This window comes from Canis aureus, chromosome 6 (assembly GCF_053574225.1).
Source record: "Canis aureus isolate CA01 chromosome 6, VMU_Caureus_v.1.0, whole genome shotgun sequence".
Classification (NCBI taxonomy): Eukaryota; Metazoa; Chordata; class Mammalia; order Carnivora; family Canidae; genus Canis; species Canis aureus.
This window is the reverse complement of record NC_135616.1, coordinates 26,372,361-26,390,436: the sequence shown is the minus strand read 5'-3', so window position 1 is coordinate 26,390,436 and position 18,076 is coordinate 26,372,361. Positions and strand designations below refer to the sequence as shown.

At 41.1% G+C, this 18,076-nt stretch overlaps 1 protein-coding gene across 4 annotated transcripts; it reads left to right on the top strand.

Moving 5' to 3' along the window:
• Nucleotides 1–3,046: 3,046 nt before the first annotated feature.
• On the top strand, nt 3,047–13,709 carry ZNF24 (zinc finger protein 24). 4 transcript variants are annotated; one of them, XM_077900478.1, is made up of 5 exons: nt 3,077–3,204; nt 4,508–4,645; nt 5,083–5,585; nt 5,840–5,987; nt 8,235–13,709. In XM_077900478.1, exons 3-5 carry the CDS (start codon nt 5,166–5,168, stop codon nt 8,771–8,773), a joined length of 1,107 nt encoding a protein of 368 aa, XP_077756604.1. In that variant the 5' UTR covers nt 3,077–3,204; nt 4,508–4,645; nt 5,083–5,165; the 3' UTR covers nt 8,774–13,709. The 4 variants fall into 4 exon arrangements, with proteins under 4 accessions (XP_077756603.1, XP_077756604.1, XP_077756605.1 ...); XM_077900479.1 differs by lacking the exon at nt 3,077–3,204 and adding an exon at nt 3,618–3,880; XM_077900477.1 differs by lacking the exon at nt 4,508–4,645 and having other exon boundaries at nt 3,047–3,204.
• Nucleotides 13,710–18,076: the final 4,367 nt, after the last annotated feature.

Here is an 18,076-nt window from a genome sequence, read left to right as displayed (position 1 = left end):
GCGCCACCGGGGCTGCCTCCTACTGTAGTACTTCTTTACTGCCTTATAAATACTTGGTTTTTTGTTCATTTCCTAAATAAGACCGTGATGTTAAAAGAAGGAATCATGACTTCATTGTAGTCACGTCTAGGTCTCTGGAACCCAGGTAGTATCTATCTGGTTTTGGTTTTGGTTTTTTACCATTAGTTAATGAATGAGATGCTTTTAAAGCAAGGTCAAACGATTCGGCTGGTAAAGAAATGAGCCTTTTTAAGATTTAGACAGATCAGTACTTACATAGACTGTGAAACCAAGAGTAGCCAAAAGGTACCGGCTCCTCATGAGCTACTGTCTCACACTAAAAGGATAACACCAAAACAAAAGGAATCAGATGACTTCAGCCTGAGATGTGGGATGCCTTGTTTCTAAGGGGCTAATGCTGTGCTGTAGCTAAGCCTTTTTACAGTCTCAGCTGCACACCAGGTCACAAGTGAGGCAGAAAGCTTCGTCACAACCCAGCAAGCAATGAAGAACTGTGTCATGACAGCCTCCTGCCAAGATGGGGACCTGGGTGGCAAATGGCCTTCTTGTAGCTCCTCACAAGCCTCTCATGTTCTCACATTCTGGGAGGATCACAGGTGTTTTGCCAACACTCAAATCAGCTGCATGCTCACCTACATGACCTCACAAATCAGCTCACCTACATGACCTATGTAGGTAGGTATGTGCAAGGTTGTCCAGCACTGGGATGGAGCTATTCCTTACTCTCTGGTTGCTCAGAAGAACGTGATGCTCTATCTTGACTGTGTCTTTAAGTTGGCAACAGGGACCACCATTCAGGAAAGAGCCCACATAATGGGGCTCAGAAGGATGGTATTTCAAAATGGATGTTGTGGGTCCCTGCCCTCAAAAGAATAAATTAGAGAGGGAAGACTCCCTGTAATTTCCATTTACTCTCCTAAAATTAGGAATAATAAAATCCCAAACAGAGTTTTATAAAATTTTGCAACACTTTCAACTCCCCCAAGTGTTTCTGTTTGATATTGTTTATCTTTTTTGTTCTCTAATATTAATCAGATGTAAAAACTCTTAAAGCAAAACAAAATAAAACAAAAATGCCTTGAGCTAGTTGTTAGGGTCACAAAAGAGGGAAAGTTGGGAAGAAGACCGCCTGGATGGCTCAGTGGAGTAGTTGACTGTCTACCTTTGGCTCAGGTTGTAATCCTGGGGTCCTGGGATCGAGTCCAGCATCAGGCTCCTCTCAGGGAGCCTCTCTGCCTCCTCTCTGCCTAAGTGTCTGCCTTTCTGTCTCTCTCATGAATAAATAAATAAAATCTTTTAAAAAAAGAAAGAAAGTTGGGAAGACCAGCCAAGCAGGTTGGTGGCAGTAGCCAAGGAGGAGAGTGAAATGGTTGGATTTTGAAGCCTCCTAAATGAGAAAAGAGAGAGGAAGGACCAGAGTTAGGTTCTGAGGAGACAAAGTTCCTGTTAGAACATAAATGAGGGGATCCCTGGGTGGCTCAGCCATTTGGTGCCTGCCTTTGGCCCAGGGCATGATCCTGGAGTCCCGGGATCGAGTCCTGCGTCGGGCTCCCTGCATGGGGCCTGCTTCTCCCTCTGCCTGTGTCTCTGCCTATCATAAATAAATCTTTAAAAAAAAAAAAAAAAAAGAACATAAATGAGTGCTATACCATCAGCAGCTTGGTGGCTAGCTCTCTCATTCACGAATCCAGCAGAGGCTGAGGGCACTCTATGAAGCCCTGAATGAGGCAGAAAGCTGAAGCCTGAGGATCTTGGAATGCTTCTGGAAGGCTGGACCTACACTTCTAACATAGACCTTAAACAACAGGGCTCTTTTGTGTGGTTTCTGATGCCTGACATGTGACCTAGCAAAAGCAGCAGTGTGACAAACCCACGATTCATTCATTTATTCAACAAATATTTATTGAGTTCTCTATGTACCAGGCAGTCAGCATCGTAGGACTAGGTGGGGGATACTGTGCTGTACAAGACAAACAAGGTCCTTGCCCTTATGGACCTACAGACCAAAAAAAAAAAAAAAAAAAAAAAAATAGAGGGGAGGGCCAAAAAAAACCAGGAAAATGAATAAATGAAATCAATCTACTATGCTATGAAGGGTGAAGACTTCCAGTGAGGCCATGAATCCAGGCTCACAATGGGCCTAAGAACTGAGGTCAGAGTGGGGAGGCAGGGAACAGACCGCAGGGGGCTTTGCAGGCCAGTGTAAGGAGTTTTTATGTCCTACTTAAGGCAGTGGGGATCTTTTGAAGGCCTTTTTCAATAGGAGGCTGGAGTGGGCTGATTTACTTTTCAAATGATAACTTCAGCAGCCGCTTTTTGTGGTACAAACGTCAAGCCTAAAGTCAGAAGATGACCATGCACTCTGCGAATTCGCTGAGGTCGCTGCCAAAGCCCTTAAGAGTCTCATCTTGTTTCCCTGACGGATAATTTGGTCAAAATAAAGCTGTGTAACACGAGCCAAAGGCCGGAGTCATGCTTTGCTTTCCAATCTTTTCTTCTTAAGATTTTATTTATTTATTCATGAGAGGCAGAGGGAGAAGCGGGCTCCATGCAGGGAGCCCGACACGGGACTCGATCGCAGGACCCCAGGATCAGGCCCTGGGCCGAAGGCGGCGCCAAACCGCTGAGCCACCCGGCCCGCCCTGCTTTCCGACCTGGATTCCCCTTACTAGTTAGGAGCCAGTTATCTACTTGTGCCTCAATTATCTCTCTCAGCTGTGAAACGGGGTTGATAAAAGTTCTTACCGCCACAGAGCTGTCGTGAAAATGACAATACAGGTGGCGGGTGCAACGTAGGGAGCACTCACAAACACGCGCTTGCATCACTCCTTCCAGAGGGTTACTGAGAGCTTCGCGTGAGACGGCTCGTGGAGCCGTAGAGACTGTCTTAATGGCAGAATTCTCTCTTTCTCTCCCCCGTCTCGGAGGCGGAACACAGAACCCTGGGCGCTCGGAGCAGAGAGGCCCGAGGCCAAGCGCAGCCTCAAAGCGATCTTTGTCGTCGCGCCGCCCCTCCCCCGCCCGGAGCGCATCTCCATGGCAACGCGGGGCTTCGCCTCCCTCCGCCTCCTGGGACCCGCAGACCGGAAGCAGTCCGCGCCGGGGGCTTCTGGGAAACGGCTTGTGAGCGGCGTTTCTGCGTCTGCTTTGGACAGCGAAGCTGCTGCGGATCCTGAGCCGGAGGTTTGCGCGAGAATGAGGGGAAGGGCGTGAGGGGGACGCCGGGCTAAGAGGCTGCGGACCTCTTGGCAGGAGTCCGCGAGGAAGCCTGGCGGGCACCTTCCTGCGCTTCCCGGGGGCGCGGAGGACGGGCCGCGGTCTCCGCGTCCAGGAGGCGGGGGGCAGATAGGGGTAGGGCGAAGGCCAGATCGGGCTTCCAGCACCAGCGCACAGTCCTCCTTCCCCTGTGTCCTTCGCGACCCTCGCCGTCCCCCTCCCCCATCAGCCGGTTTTGTTCTATTTCGAGGCCTGGCGTCTCGCGGAGGGTTCTGGGACTCGTTTTGGGCGGAGGTGGGAGGGGGCGGGCCTTGCGCGGGGGCTGCCGGGGCTTGTAGTTCCGCCGGACGCGGGCGGAAGTGCCGTGGCCCCGACGCTGTCGGGGCAGTGGGGCTTTTGGTCATCCGAAATCGGCCAGCGCGAGGCGAGGAACGGGGGCTGGAGGACGCCAGGGCAGGGGCGGGGTTTGCAGCGGATCTCGGCTGGAGTGAGGCGAGATCACCTGGGACGCGGCTCCCCGCCCAAACATTGTGACCGCGGGCCTGCCCTCCTTGCACCTCGTCACCGCCCGCGAGCAGGCTGCAAAGCGGTCGTAAAAGGGAGAGCGCTTTCTTTTCCATAGAAAGATTGAGCCTTGGATAAGGTAGGGTCCTGGAATAGGAACCTACGGATGTTGGCCGCCACACTCCAGAGTACTTGGTTGAACCTGTCTGCATTACTTGGCTGATAAGGTGTCTTCTGATAACTGGTCTTGTTAGGGTTACAAGAAGTTTTGTGAAATCATTGGTTTTCAGATTCTGGGCCCTAAATAGGTACACTGAGTAACTGCGTGGCTCATTCCCAGTATGTGTTGTAAACAATGGCATGGGCATGACTGTGCAGATAACAAGGAAAGGATCAGAAATAGCACAAGGTTTCCCTGAAGATAGAAGCTGGGAAAATTGTGAGTCATCCAGCGTGAGATGCTGATAATGGGCCCTGCATGAAGTTAAGGTGTTATGATAGTGCCTTTTCTTCCTTAAATTTGCCGTGATTAAGGGCTGTCATTATAGATTTGAATGTAGTGGTGTTGGGTGGCTGAATAGCATGGCACCTAGTGGTTAGATTTTTTTTTTTTCCAGTATTTTAGTATTGCTCTGTTACTGAGTAAGTGGATATTTTTAAACATACATTTTAAGTTCAGGAGATTCTTAAACATTTGAAAAATATTTCTTAACTCCTAAGAAATATAACTCCTGAAAAGGATTTTGTTAAAAAATTTTTTAAACAGAAAAGCAGTGCCTTTTGAGTTGACCTTCGTGGGACAACCAGTCCTGAGTTGCAAATAATGTGTTCCGACGTCAGATGCATTTAGAAAACACTGAGTTGGACTGGTTCTTACTTGGATTCTTCTGATTATTGAAATAAGGTTTGTTGACTTAGTAGGTCATAGATTGGCCAACTTTTTTTCTAAACGGCCAGATAGTAAATATTAGGTTTTTCAGACGATATAGTGTCTGTTGAAACTAATCAACTCTGCCATTGTTGAATTGTGAACAAATAAAATTATTTATGGATACAGACATTTTAATATCATGTCATTTTCACATGTCATGAAATGTTCTTGTGATTTTTTTGAAGCCATGTAAAAATGAAAACTATTCTTAGTACAAGCATCGTACAAAAATGGGCAGCAAGCCAGATTTGGCTGTAAGCTGTAGTTTGCCAACTTCTGCTGTAGGTGATTGATTGGAATTTTTAACCCATTAAAAAAAACAAGTATCTTTTACTTCTTTTATCAGTGTATGTTCAAATTCTTAAGATACTTGGTTATATATTTTTGTTTGTTTTATTTCTTTTCCTCAGGAGTGCCTGTGAAGAAAACAGGGTATTTCCCTGAGGCCTGTATCCTGCCTTGATTGACTTTTCTTGAAGTATTATAAATCAGAATGTCTGCACAGTCTGTGGAAGAGGATTCAATACTTATAATCCCAACTCCAGATGAAGAGGAAAAAATTCTGAGAGTGAAGTTGGAGGAGGATCCCGATGGTGAAGAGGGATCAAGCATCCCCTGGAACCATCTTCCTGATCCAGAGGTTTTCCGACAGCGATTCAGGCAGTTTGGATACCAGGATTCACCTGGGCCCCGTGAAGCTGTGAGCCAGCTTCGAGAACTTTGCCGTCTATGGCTCAGGCCAGAGACACACACAAAAGAACAGATTCTGGAGTTGGTAGTGCTGGAGCAGTTTGTTGCCATCCTACCCAAGGAACTGCAGACTTGGGTTCGAGAGCATCATCCAGAGAATGGAGAAGAGGCAGTGACAGTGCTGGAGGATTTAGAGAGTGAGCTAGATGACCCTGGACAACCGGTGAGTCAGCTTGTGTCACTCTCCTGGGTCAGAAGCACTGGCATAGCACTAGGCAAAGCTGTTGAGTTAATTCCACTCGACTAAATTAGAATTATGTTTATTGGCTCCCCCTTAACCCCTCACTGTCCCCCTCTAGCTATGCTTTGTCACATAGGCCCCCACAGTATATATGGTGTTACGGTTTCTCTTACGTGTTTTTAGTTCTGAATCTTATCAAATTCCTTCTCACCTGAACTAGACTTCATTTTTTCCAGGTTTCTCTCCGTCGACGAAAACGGGAAGTTCTGGTAGAGGAGATAGTTTCCCAAGAAGAAGCTCAGGGATTACCAAATTCTGAGCTTGATGCTGTGGAGAACCAGCTCAAGTGGGCATCCTGGGAGCTCCATTCTCTAAGGCACTGTGGTGAGGACCAAAACTCCCAGTGGGCTAGATGGTGAAAGAGAATGTGGGTCTTTTGTCCAGAACTCTTTGCTTGTTCCCATCAGAGGGTAGGGAATAATTACCTTAACCTGATTTTGTAGACCTAGACATAGTATAGGATTTTGATTCTTACAACAGTTGGTCTGCAGATCTCAGGTCTTTATTCTTAGACATTAACATCGTCAGCCTTTTCTTTTTACTTTTTCTTGAAGACCTACTCCCATCGGGCTGGCATTTGTCTTACTTTGAGCCAGCACCCACTTGTAAGTTAGGTTCCTTATTTTGAGTGCAGCACGTGCAACATTCTTTGCCATCTGTTTCATATCCTTTCGATCTCCTGCTTAATTCTCTTGGCATGATCTTACTTGAAGCCTCTTCAAATCCATTCTTTGTTGCTGACCACTGAAGTCTTTCTAAATTTTTGGTTATTTTTGTTTTTTTCTTCAATGTCCTACCTAGAGTCTTTTTTTTTTTTTTTCCTGAGAAGCATCTTTTGTAGAAATATTTGGTAAAACTCTTCACTTTATCCAAGTTTATGCAAAAATAGGCTCCATAGCTAAAATCTGCTCTAAGTACAGAAAAATTAAAAGCTCACAATTATAAGTCACTTAAACTAGTCTTTCCCAGTATATTGGCAGTTGATACCACATACTTAATATAGTTTGATACAACCCCAGTATATTCCTAAAACTGCTCCTTGAGACTGCTTTAGGAATCTTTCCTTGAGGTAGTTGTGGATAATGCCTGTTTATGCCACAGGTGGGGTGGCATCAGGTTTTCTTCCCATCTGAGGGGACAGTGCTAGGGAACCAGAACTGGTGGGGTGGGGCTGAAGTCTGCTAGAGCCTGTGGTTTTACATGTTTCATGGAACATTCTTCTCTGGAATGAAGTTTGAGAACTACTATCCTTGGTCATTGGAGGTGACATTTTCTTGGGTAAAAAATTTCTCCCCTGCCTGAATTTTAGAATAATTTTCCCTTAGTTGTCAGTAGCCTCATTTCAGGAGTCTAGTCTCTACCACATATGGGGAACATTTGTCCCCTCATAATTTTAGCACTTGCTTCTCTGTTCACATCTCCAGACCTCACTGATCACCTGTATCCTTGAGTCTCTCATTGTTAGTCTCCTCTCTTGACTTTATCCTCTTTTTTTTTTTAAGATTTTATTTATTTATTTGAGATAGTACATGCACAAGCAGGAGGAAGGCAGAGGGAGAGGGAGAAGTAGGCTCCCGAGCTGAGCAGGGAGCTGGACACCGAACTTGATCCCAGGACGCTGGGATGGTGACCTGAACTGAAGGCAGACGCTTAACCAACTGAGCCATAGACTTTATCCCTTCCTAATCATTTATCATAGACATGAGTAGTGTTTGCCACTTTTCTCATTGCTGCTGCTCACCCTGAAGTAACTATATTCTTCAAGGCTTGAAGTTTCCAAAAAGTCTCAAATGAGACTTGCTCATACTGCTTCCTGTAGGTGGGTAATGGTACTTGTTGGTAATTAATTCAGGCCTTTGTTTCATCAGACTCCTGTAACTGAGGCTTAGAAATAAGAACTCCTTTAAGTACCATGGCAAATACCAAGCAGGGCAACCTTCATATGTAGGAAAACTTTGATTTACCAAGGGCCTACTGAATGTAAGTATCGTGTCCTGAGTTAACAGAGAATATCCCCAGTTGAGCTTCAGTTTCTTAACTGAACATCTTCTGGGTTCTGCTTTCAGTGTAGTGTTGGCTGTGATCTGCCTTTTCTTGCTCATTTTCTGACAGATTGCCTGTTATTTAACTATTATATTTTGATGTAATTTCTCCCTTCCTTGAAGCAAAAGAATATATAAAGATTTCCTAGGGGCCAATTTTATCTTACATTTCTTCTGAAGTTTCATCCATACCTAGCGACATCACTCCAACAGTCTTAGCATCTACCATCCTTCTGCCCTTTGTTTTCTGATTAGTATTGTATAGCCCACTTCGTCTTATCACTTTTTTTCAGATACAACCTTTTAATTCCTCATTATGTTAGCATGCCATTACCTCCCTTAGGTTCGTAATCAGTCATTCCAGTTTTTTCTTTTTTGGAGTAGGCTACCTTCTCACTAGTTTTCAGAGTGCTGCTTATAGATACATGGAAGCTATTTACTTTTAGTTCACTTTTACTCCATTTTTTTCAGGTTTTTTTTCCTCGAAGAATAGGAAATGAGTGATATTTACATTTTCTCTTTATTTCAGATGATGATGGTAGGACTGAAAATGGAGCACTAGCTCCAAAGCAGGAGATTCCTTCAGCAGTAGAATCTCATGAAGTTCCTGGCACTCTAAATATAGGTGTTCCTCAGATTTTTAAGTATGGAGAAGCCTGTTTCCCCAAGGGCAGATTTGAAAGAAAGAGAAATCCCTCTCGAAAGAAACAGCATATATGTGATGAATGTGGAAAACACTTCAGTCAGGGCTCAGCCCTCATTCTTCATCAAAGAATCCACAGTGGGGAGAAACCCTACGGATGTGTTGAATGTGGGAAAGCATTCAGCAGAAGTTCTATTCTTGTGCAACATCAGAGAGTCCATACTGGAGAAAAACCTTACAAATGTCTTGAATGTGGAAAAGCCTTTAGCCAGAATTCTGGGCTTATTAATCATCAGAGAATCCATACTGGGGAGAAACCTTATGAATGCGTTCAGTGTGGGAAATCTTATAGTCAAAGCTCGAATCTTTTTAGACATCAGCGAAGACACAATGCAGAAAAACTTCTGAATGTTGTGAAAGTTTAAGAAATTACAAAAAAAAAAAAAATCAGCACTCAGGTCTTTTTCTTCAGAAATGAAGACAAAATTAAAAACAAATGATACATAATAGTTTTATTTCCCTATATAGACTGTTAGAAAAGCCACTGGGAAATGTAGAAAATCTTCACCCACCATTATTTTATCTTGAAAGAAACAATGTCATACCTGCCTAGAAACTGAAATTTTAAACTTAATTCAGGTGTTAATGCCTAAATCTTCCATGTGATGTTTATATTCTTACTGTTTTTCCAAATAATGAACTACCTGATTCTTTGTCCCTTAAAAGTTTCCTTTTTAGACAGACGTTATTTCTGTGTTGATCATTCAGATGTTCTTGGCAAGGATACATTCCCTTCTATGTTATAAGGCAATATAGGAATTATAAAATCTGAAAACTGAAACCATTTTTTTAAAAATTTACCCTTCTGTTTCCTTTTACCTAATTTGAGTATGCATTTCAGAATGTAAAGGCTCAATTTAAAATGAGCCTTAAAACTCAGATAAGAAGTGATGGTGATAAAACATCAGTGAATGGGACACCTAGATTGGGGAAGAGAAACATACATTGATTCAAGAATTGAAGTATAGCAAGAATTTATCTCAATGTAATCATCTGCCTGCAGGGAAACTCAAACACCACTTGTCCTGTCTGTCATTTGAAGGCATCCCGCTAATGAGAATAATGTTCTCCTATGTTACTACTAGAAAGTAGACAGTGTGAACAATAAACACTTGTAAAACTAGGAGAGTAGAAATTCTAACACTGGGGAAGAATTTGTAGTGAACAGCAGTGTCGAAGGGCAAATGTGAACATGAGGGTAATGGTCTGTCTTGGCTTTTAGAAAACAAAAGAGACTTGAAGTTCTGATTTATTATTTTGCCTTTCTTTTGTTAAGGACACAAAAATCCATGACAGGTGGGCAACAAGTATCAGGTTTGCGGTTTTATTCTTTTGGTACAAAAGGGTTGCACACCAGGCTAACAAAGCAGCCATGCATTTATTATTAAACATTTTCTACCGACAAGGCACTGTGCTAGGTACTGTAACCCTACCATAGGTAGGTAGATATTTCTTCCACTGTAAATCATTGGGGATTTGCTCTAAAACCGTTCCATGTGAGTTAGCTTCTTCCCTCTGTTTGAGCAGTCCTGGAGGAGGTCATCTCTGAGATTCCCAGAGCCATAGTTCTCTTACCAGGGTGTTGTGTTTGGGGGAAAGGAAGACTCAGCTCAAAGAGCTAGCCAGCTCTCCAGCAATCTTCAGAGGTGAGTCTAAAATCCTCTATCACAGTTTGGAGGTTTGTGGGTCTTTTAATCTACTCAATCTCTAGTAGCATCGAGGTTGTACTTACATGTTAAGTTGAATGGATTGTTCTATTTAAAAAATAAACAATAGGTTATTAACAACTAGTTTATTAACTATCAGAATTGAACTATTTTTTTTTTTTAATTTTAAGTCTTAACACATTTTACAAAATGTATAAAAGTAATACATTGTAGTAGTAGGATTATATACTCTTTGGCTGAGAATCCCAAGTACTGTGGTTTTATTGTTTAGTGGAAAACTCTGGAAGTTAAAATAGAGAATATGAGAAAAGGCTTTTTTTATAGTGGGCATTAATTGTGTGGAAAATGACCCATGTGAATAAAAAGATTTCATAGTTCCAGAGATTTTGGTTACATCTAGTGCTTGGATCAAATTTAAAAATGGAAGGTGAGATTTGCATGAGCCTGTTAAAAAGCATAGTAATAAATGCAAGGCCAGCTGGTGGGAAAGTGAGGCAGAATGGAGCTTGTTTATAGATTTTCTGATAACAATTAATTATAAGAAATGTGCTTTATAGATTAAGATTTATTGAAGTATAAATATGTAGTAATGATATAATGTATTTTAAGTTATACAAGAAAATGTAGGGACTTTCGTTTGGGTATTTTTCTCTTTGTGGCTGAGAGGAAACAAGTCAATGTCCAATAAAGCTATAATCTCCTCCGCTCTAAGCTAAAATGATCTTGAGTTGATTTATTTATTTATAACTGGCTTCTTTCCAAGTAGGTTTTGAGGTGGTATATTTTTAATGCTTCTGCTGGGATGACAGATTTCTTGTATCAGAGTAGGTAAGAAGAGAGCAACCTCTCAGTAGCTAGAATTTCACCCTTTTTTTTAAATCTTACATCTTTCCTGTACACAAAGAAGCTTCCCTGTGGTACATTTGTCATAAATGCCAAAGATGTTTGGTATAATGTCAGAGCTTAGAAAAAGTGGTGTTAGACTTGGCAAATACAAGTTTGTCTTGTCAGACATGTGATACGTGTGTGTTGTTTAGAAAGGATTCTGAGGTTAAGGCAAGGCTCTGTTGGGAAAATGGGCTGGACCCAAAAAGACTGGATTGGGGTACACGGAAAAATAAATTGTAGTCTGTGTATTCATCATCTCCAGTTTCGCTAAGTCCCCATTAGACAAATTGATTTAAAATAACTAATCAGTGATTTATTATTTCATCCAGCCATTAATTTATACTCACAGATAATCACAGCAATTCTGGGGGCTGCCCAGCCTCTGATGGAGTGGTGATCTGGTAGTTGCCAAGCAGTGCCATCTGTTTGGTTAGTAAAAGAGCAGTCATGATTAATGGCGTGCAGACTGCTGAGAATTGCCCAATGGCTACTGAGCATTCACTCATTATTGCTAAATTTTCTTCTGTTTTCTTGGAGGTTAAGCTCACAAAACTTAATTTAGCAATATGTTTATCACATTTAAGTAAATTGAAGGGAGGGGTATATGTATTGAAATAATCTGCACGCCAGACACTGGATTAATCACTATACCTATTTCGCTTAGATTTGTAAACCAGGAAAGAAAGATTCGGAGATTGTGTGACTTGCATGTGGCCCAATTACAGCTAAAACTCAGATCTTAGTTCTCTGAACTTTACAGGGATATAGATTTTTTCACAGTGCAGTGAGTGATGGCTGTTAAACCTTGATAAATTTTATGCTTTTTATGGTTACAAATTTAAAAGCTTACTAAACACGTTAATTTGAATTTTCTACAGTATAGAAATGTTAAATGAAAAAGGACATTCCTTTTCACAGTCTTACTCGGAAGTAATAATTGGTTTGCTATTCTTCCAGACTTAAGCATATACATATTTAAACAAAATGTGTTAATAGTTGAGACTCTGGTTGCTGTACACAGGCACTGTTGGAAGCGCTTTACCATGGATTAACCCTTAATCCTCACAGCAACCATATGAGGTAGGTACATAGCCTCATTTTCCATGTACTGCACTGAAACTTGCCTCCCCACCTTGATGTAGACATTGTTCTTTATGGCTGCACACTATTCCATTGCATGAATATACTGTAATTTAACCCCTTATTGATGGAAGAATTCTTTGCAATTTTTTATTACAGATAAAAGTATAGTTAACATTTTTACTCATCTATTTTGCTGGCTGTGTGGATATTTCTGTAGGATAAATAGCAAGAAATAGATTTATTGGGTCAGAGAATGTACACATTTAACATTTTGAGAACTATCACCAAAAAGATGGTACTAATTTACAACTCCATCAGTAGAGTGCCTGTTTGCCTCCACTCCCACCAACACCGAATCCTTAAATATTTTTACCACTCTGATAGGCAAAATTTGTCTTTATTGATTAGGAGAAACATATTTTTATGTTTATTGGCCACTTGAATTTCCTGTTGTGAACTGTTTGCCTATTTTTATTTTTTTAATTATGGAAGTATAAATGACTACTGTCTCATTGTAGAAAACTTAAATGATACACAAGTATAAGAGCAAAGAGAGACCTTTTCTCCAGCACTTCCAATCACATTCCACTGTCCACAATTTGAAATACATCCTAATTCTCTTCCCAAACATTTCCATATGAATATACATATACTTAAATGCTGTCTTTACGTAAATAAGATCATATATATGTATTGTTTAGCTTTTTTTTTTGGTCTCAAAAATTGATCCTAAGGTTTTTAAATTTCTTTAATGGTCGATTTGAATAAGAACCAATACTAGGAAAATCCCATTATTTAACTATTCCCTTATTTTTTCTCTTGCTATTATTACACTGCCAAAGTAAACATCCTTTTCATATATTTCTGTGCACATGTGTGAATTTCTTTAGGATGGAGTTATATGAGGTGGATGATTGGGTCAAAGGATGTGCTTTCTGATAGACCCATCTTAGCCTTTCCAAAGGTCTTCATAACTTTGTTTTCATCCATATGTATAAAAAGTGCTCATTTCCTCATAGCCTTACCTACACGTGATCATTTTTATCTGATGGGCAAGAAAGAAAAAAAAAATCATCTTGTATTTCCCTAATTAATGGTGAGGTTGAGGTTCTTTTCTTAAGTTTATTGGCTACTTTTATCATGGATTGTTTCTTCATGTCCTTTATCTATAATAGCTTTTCTGTTGGGTTATGTGTGGATATATGTTGTTGGGTGGTTTTTTTGTTGTTTTTGTTGTTGTTCAGCATCTTTCCCCATCCTCTGGTAACAGAATCCTTATTTATTGTGGGGAACTCATGCCCTGTGGCTTAGATGAGTAGATGACCAGGTCTGGCCTTCCTGAGTAGTCCTGCAGCTTCTTAGCCACAGTGATTAAAGAATGGGCATGTAACTCAAGCCAGGCAAAAGAGAGCTCTCAACAGAACTTCTGCTGGAACTATTGGAAAGAAGGCTCTACAGAAATCCCACGAACTAAGGACTGTAGCCTGAATTTATGCCATGTGGAGAGTCTGAGAAGAAACTCAGAGATTAGCAGAAAGGAATAAGAACTAAGTTCTGATGTCATTTTTCTGGAGGCCCTAGATCCAGCTGTGCCTAAAGCCTGCCCTACCTCCAAACTTCAAAGTTTTGTGAGCCAATAAAGTCCCTTTCTTGTTTAAAATAACTGAATTGGGTTTCTGTCCTGATTAATATAGGTTCTTTGTATTTTCTTATTGATTTGTAGAAAAGCTTTGTAATTCTAAACTCTAGACTTAACACTTTATGCACTATATAGGTTAATAAAATTAGCATGGCCTTCCATGACTTGGCCTCTGTCAACTTCTGCCATTTGTTACTCCCCTCTGCACCACACACATAACATTTTACATTCCGACAATAACTGAATATTGGTGTTGGGAACATCTATAGATGAAAAGCCTTTCACAGTCGTGTCTTTGGCATGTCTCTTTCGTCTTTCATACAGATTCATTAACCTGGTCCTCGGACTGGTGATTACACTGCCAAGTCTGTGCTGTACCCACCTCCAACCATTACTCTTGGAGCATTCCCCTCAGGCACCTACTGTATGTGACCCTTGAAGCACTCCTCTCCTCAAACATGGTTCTCTGGGGCCCTAATTTTATTATCAGACTTGTGGATCTGAAGTTGCTAATGTCCAAAACCTTGTTGTCGGGGTTTGCATCTATTGCTTCTATATGTGGAAACTACACACAACAGTTGAGAAAGGAAAAGCATATTGTATGTCATACGATGAGTGGTAAGGAGGAAATAAATTGGAAAAGAAAGTGAAATTTGAGGGAAGATAGGAGTAACCATAAGAAAGCAAGCCATGAGACTCTAGAGGAAAGATATCCATACTTGGGAATATCAAGTGCAAAGAACTTGATGTGGGAGCAATGTAATTTGTTCAAGGAACAGCAAGGAGGCAGAGACACTGAAGCAGAATAAACATGAAGTAAAGTGGGTGAAGCCAGGAAATGGGAAAGGGTAGAGGGTGGGGCCAGATATGGAAGACCTGGTTTAGCCATTGATGGGACTATGACTTTAAATGAAATGGGAAACCATTTGGGGGCAAAGAAGTAGTATGACTAGGTGCTAAGAATAGAACAAAAGTGCCCAGCTACTTATTTTCTTTAAATTCTTTTTTTTTTTTTTTTTTAAGATTTTATTTATTCATGAGAGACACAAAGAGGCAGAGACATAGGCAGAGGGAGAATCAGGCCCCTCGCAGGGAGCCCGACACTCAATCCCAGGGAGTCTCACTCAATCCCAGGACCCTTGGATCACACCCTGAGCCAAGGCAGATGCCCAGCCACTGAGCCACCCAGGCGTCCCTCTTTAAATTCTTTAAAATGTTTCTTTGCAAAAATAAAATGTTTATTTGCATATTTTCTTTATGAAGGTGGTATACAGTGTTTAGAAATAAAAATCACCAAAAAGTGACCCATAAGTCCACAATTCTGGTAGCATCCCATTCACATTTTAATTTTCTTTATACCTATCCCCATATATCTATTAAACAGGAAAAAAAAGTCTCCATATTTATTGATTTTGTTAGTGCCTTCTTTCCTTTTAACTTTGGATCATTTGTGCTTCTGCCTGAATGCTCCATTGGCTCTAAGCTGTCCTCTCACACTTACTCAAAGGCGTGTTCCCAACAATCTTCATCTTGCATTATTGATTTTCCTCTCCTGGATTTTCCTGATTATTATGCAAATATGTCCTGTTTTGTTTTTAAATCATGAACTCCCAAAATCTGTTGGGCCAAGATGACCAGTTCTAACCTGCCTGAACAAATATTGCAAAATATATCCCACAAACGATCAGGGAGATGGGATCTCTGAGAGATGGGAAACAAATTGAAGGAAGCTTGGGTGTCTCAGTTTACTACCTGGAGGGAGTTTCTAGGCCACAGCACAGGGAAGGAGAACTCAAGTAGAGTCTCCCTTAGTTGAAAAGTTGGAGCAAGGGGTCCTGGGAGCCCACGGTGCCTAGCTTTTGCAAGGCAATATACCAGATAGGAGAGAACACTGGGGGTCTGCAGAGGACTCACCTCGAGTCTCGTACTGATGAGCACATGTGTATAGGGAAACTACTTGAGGTGGAGAAAGAACCATCCAAAAGGATTAGAGAAAAAAATCACTGGAACTCACAGAGGGTACCTGAGTAGAAAACCTCATAATTTACAGGGCATCAGCTAAAGCATTGGTTCTCAAGGGCAACTTGGCCTGCCACTATTGCCTGCCACCCCCACCCCATCCCCGCCAGTTCGGCTACTTCTGGAGACATTTTTTGGTTGTTACAACCTAAGAAGATAGGTTCTACTGGCATCTGGTGGATAGAGGCCAGAGATGCTACTGCACATCCTACAATGCATAATGAATTATCCAGCCCTAAATATCAACAGTGCTGTGGCTGGCTGGGAAACTCTTGGTTTAAGTAGTAGGAAGGGTCATGCCTCCTAAATGAAGAAAAATGAACCCTAGACTCATACTCCCTAAAAGACACTTAATAGCAAGACCTGAGAGTATAAAACTGTATCCAAATAATTTAAATACATCCCAGGACAGAACTCAAGAATATATAAAAAATATCCAGCATCCATTAAGGCTCAATGCATAATGTCTAGCATCCAATCAGAAATTATAAGTCATACAAAGAAGCAGGAGAATACAATCTATAATAAGAAAAACCACTCAACTAAAACGGCCCAGAAATGACAGAATTAGTAGACAAGCACATTAAGACAATTACAATTATACTCTATATGATCAAGAAGCTAGTAGAAACATTGAACATGTTCAGTAAAGACATCAAAGGTATATAAAAAAGCAACCAAACTAGAGACAAAAACTACAATGTCTGAGATTAAAAAACAAAACACAGATGGAATTAATTGTAGTTAAAATGCAATAGAAGAAGAAAAAAAGTATATAAGAGATATTAATAGAAACTATCCAAAATGAAAAACAGGAAAACACTGAGAAAAAATGAGTAGAGCATCAACATGCTGTGGTACAACTTCAAGTGCCCTGATAGGTATAATTATAATTTGAGTCCTCAAAAGTGAGAGAAAGGAAGTATAGAGAAATATTTGAAAAAATAATTTATGGGATGCAGTACTTATAGGGAAATGCATACCAATAAAACACATTAGGAAAAAAAAAAGTCTTGGGGTACCTGGGTAGCTCAGTGGGTTAAGCACCAGACCCTTGATTTCGGCTCAGGCCATGATCTCAGGGTCATGAGATGGAGCCCTGCAGCTGGCTCCACACTGGGCATGGAGCATGTTTGGGCTTCTGTCTCTCCTTCTCCCACTCCTGCACATGCTCTCTCTTTCTAAAAAAAAGAAAAAGTCTTAATTTAGTTACCTCAGCTTCCATCTTAAGAAACCAAAATAAGAACAAATTAAACCCAAAGTAAAGAGAAGAAACAAAATAGCAAAGATTAGATTGGAAATCAACAAAAACAGAAAAATGAGAAAAAAATTCCTGTATTCTTTTTAAATCAAAAGCTAACATTTTAAAAAGATTAATAAAATTAATAAACTTCAAGCCAGACTCTTTGGGGTGGGAGGAGGTGGGACGTGGGAAAAGAAAGAGAAAATAGATATTACATTAGGAATGAGAGATGTGACATTATGGTATAAAAATTCTTACATAAAGTGCTGTAGTAAAGTTTGCTCACCTCCATATTGCTGATTCCAATACTCATTTATTAGACTTCTATTGCTTGAGCCATCAGCAATATTTTTGCATGACTGAAGCATTTTCATTTGACTTCAAAAACAACATGCTTGTTTTTTCTCAACCTCACCGGGCATTTTGCCTCAGTCTCAACACTATCTCTTTATCTCTTTGGACCTCTACATGGTGCAGTGTTCTTATCTCTTTCCTTTTCTACCTATACTCTCTTCCTGGGTGATCTCATCTGGTTTTATCTCCTTAAATATTATCTACGGCTGCAAAATCTGTATCTCAGCCTCGACCCCTTCTTGGAACTACAGGCTCATATATTCCAGAAATAGCCACACTGACGCCTGCTTTAGTTAACTGGATTCCTAAGAAAACAGAGCCTAAAACAAAACAAAACAAAACAAAACAAAAACAAACAAAACCATATTGTTAATGCTTCATTGAAGTGATGCAATCCCAGAAAAGGTTGAGGAGGGTAAATGGGACACGAAAAAGGAAGGAGAGCAGATACAACTGTTGCTGAGCTGTGTTAGAGCTGCGGAATAGTTGTTTGCTTAGTCTCACTGTGTTCAGAGCGCAAGTGCTATGGACTACATCTCAGCTCATCGTGGGGCCAGAGGGAGAAGACTTTTCTGCAGACTCTCCCTCCCTCTGGTCAGTTTCTACCACGGAGCATGATTCCTTCATATTTCCAGGTGGCACCTTCAACCTCTCCAGCAGCAAACACTAGAAGTCCAGCTCCAAGGGTCATGGGTCTCTGAGCAGAACACCCGCCCTGCAGAGGAAGTGGCTTATAAACTGGGTTTGGAACAATGACTAGCTACACATCTTAAAC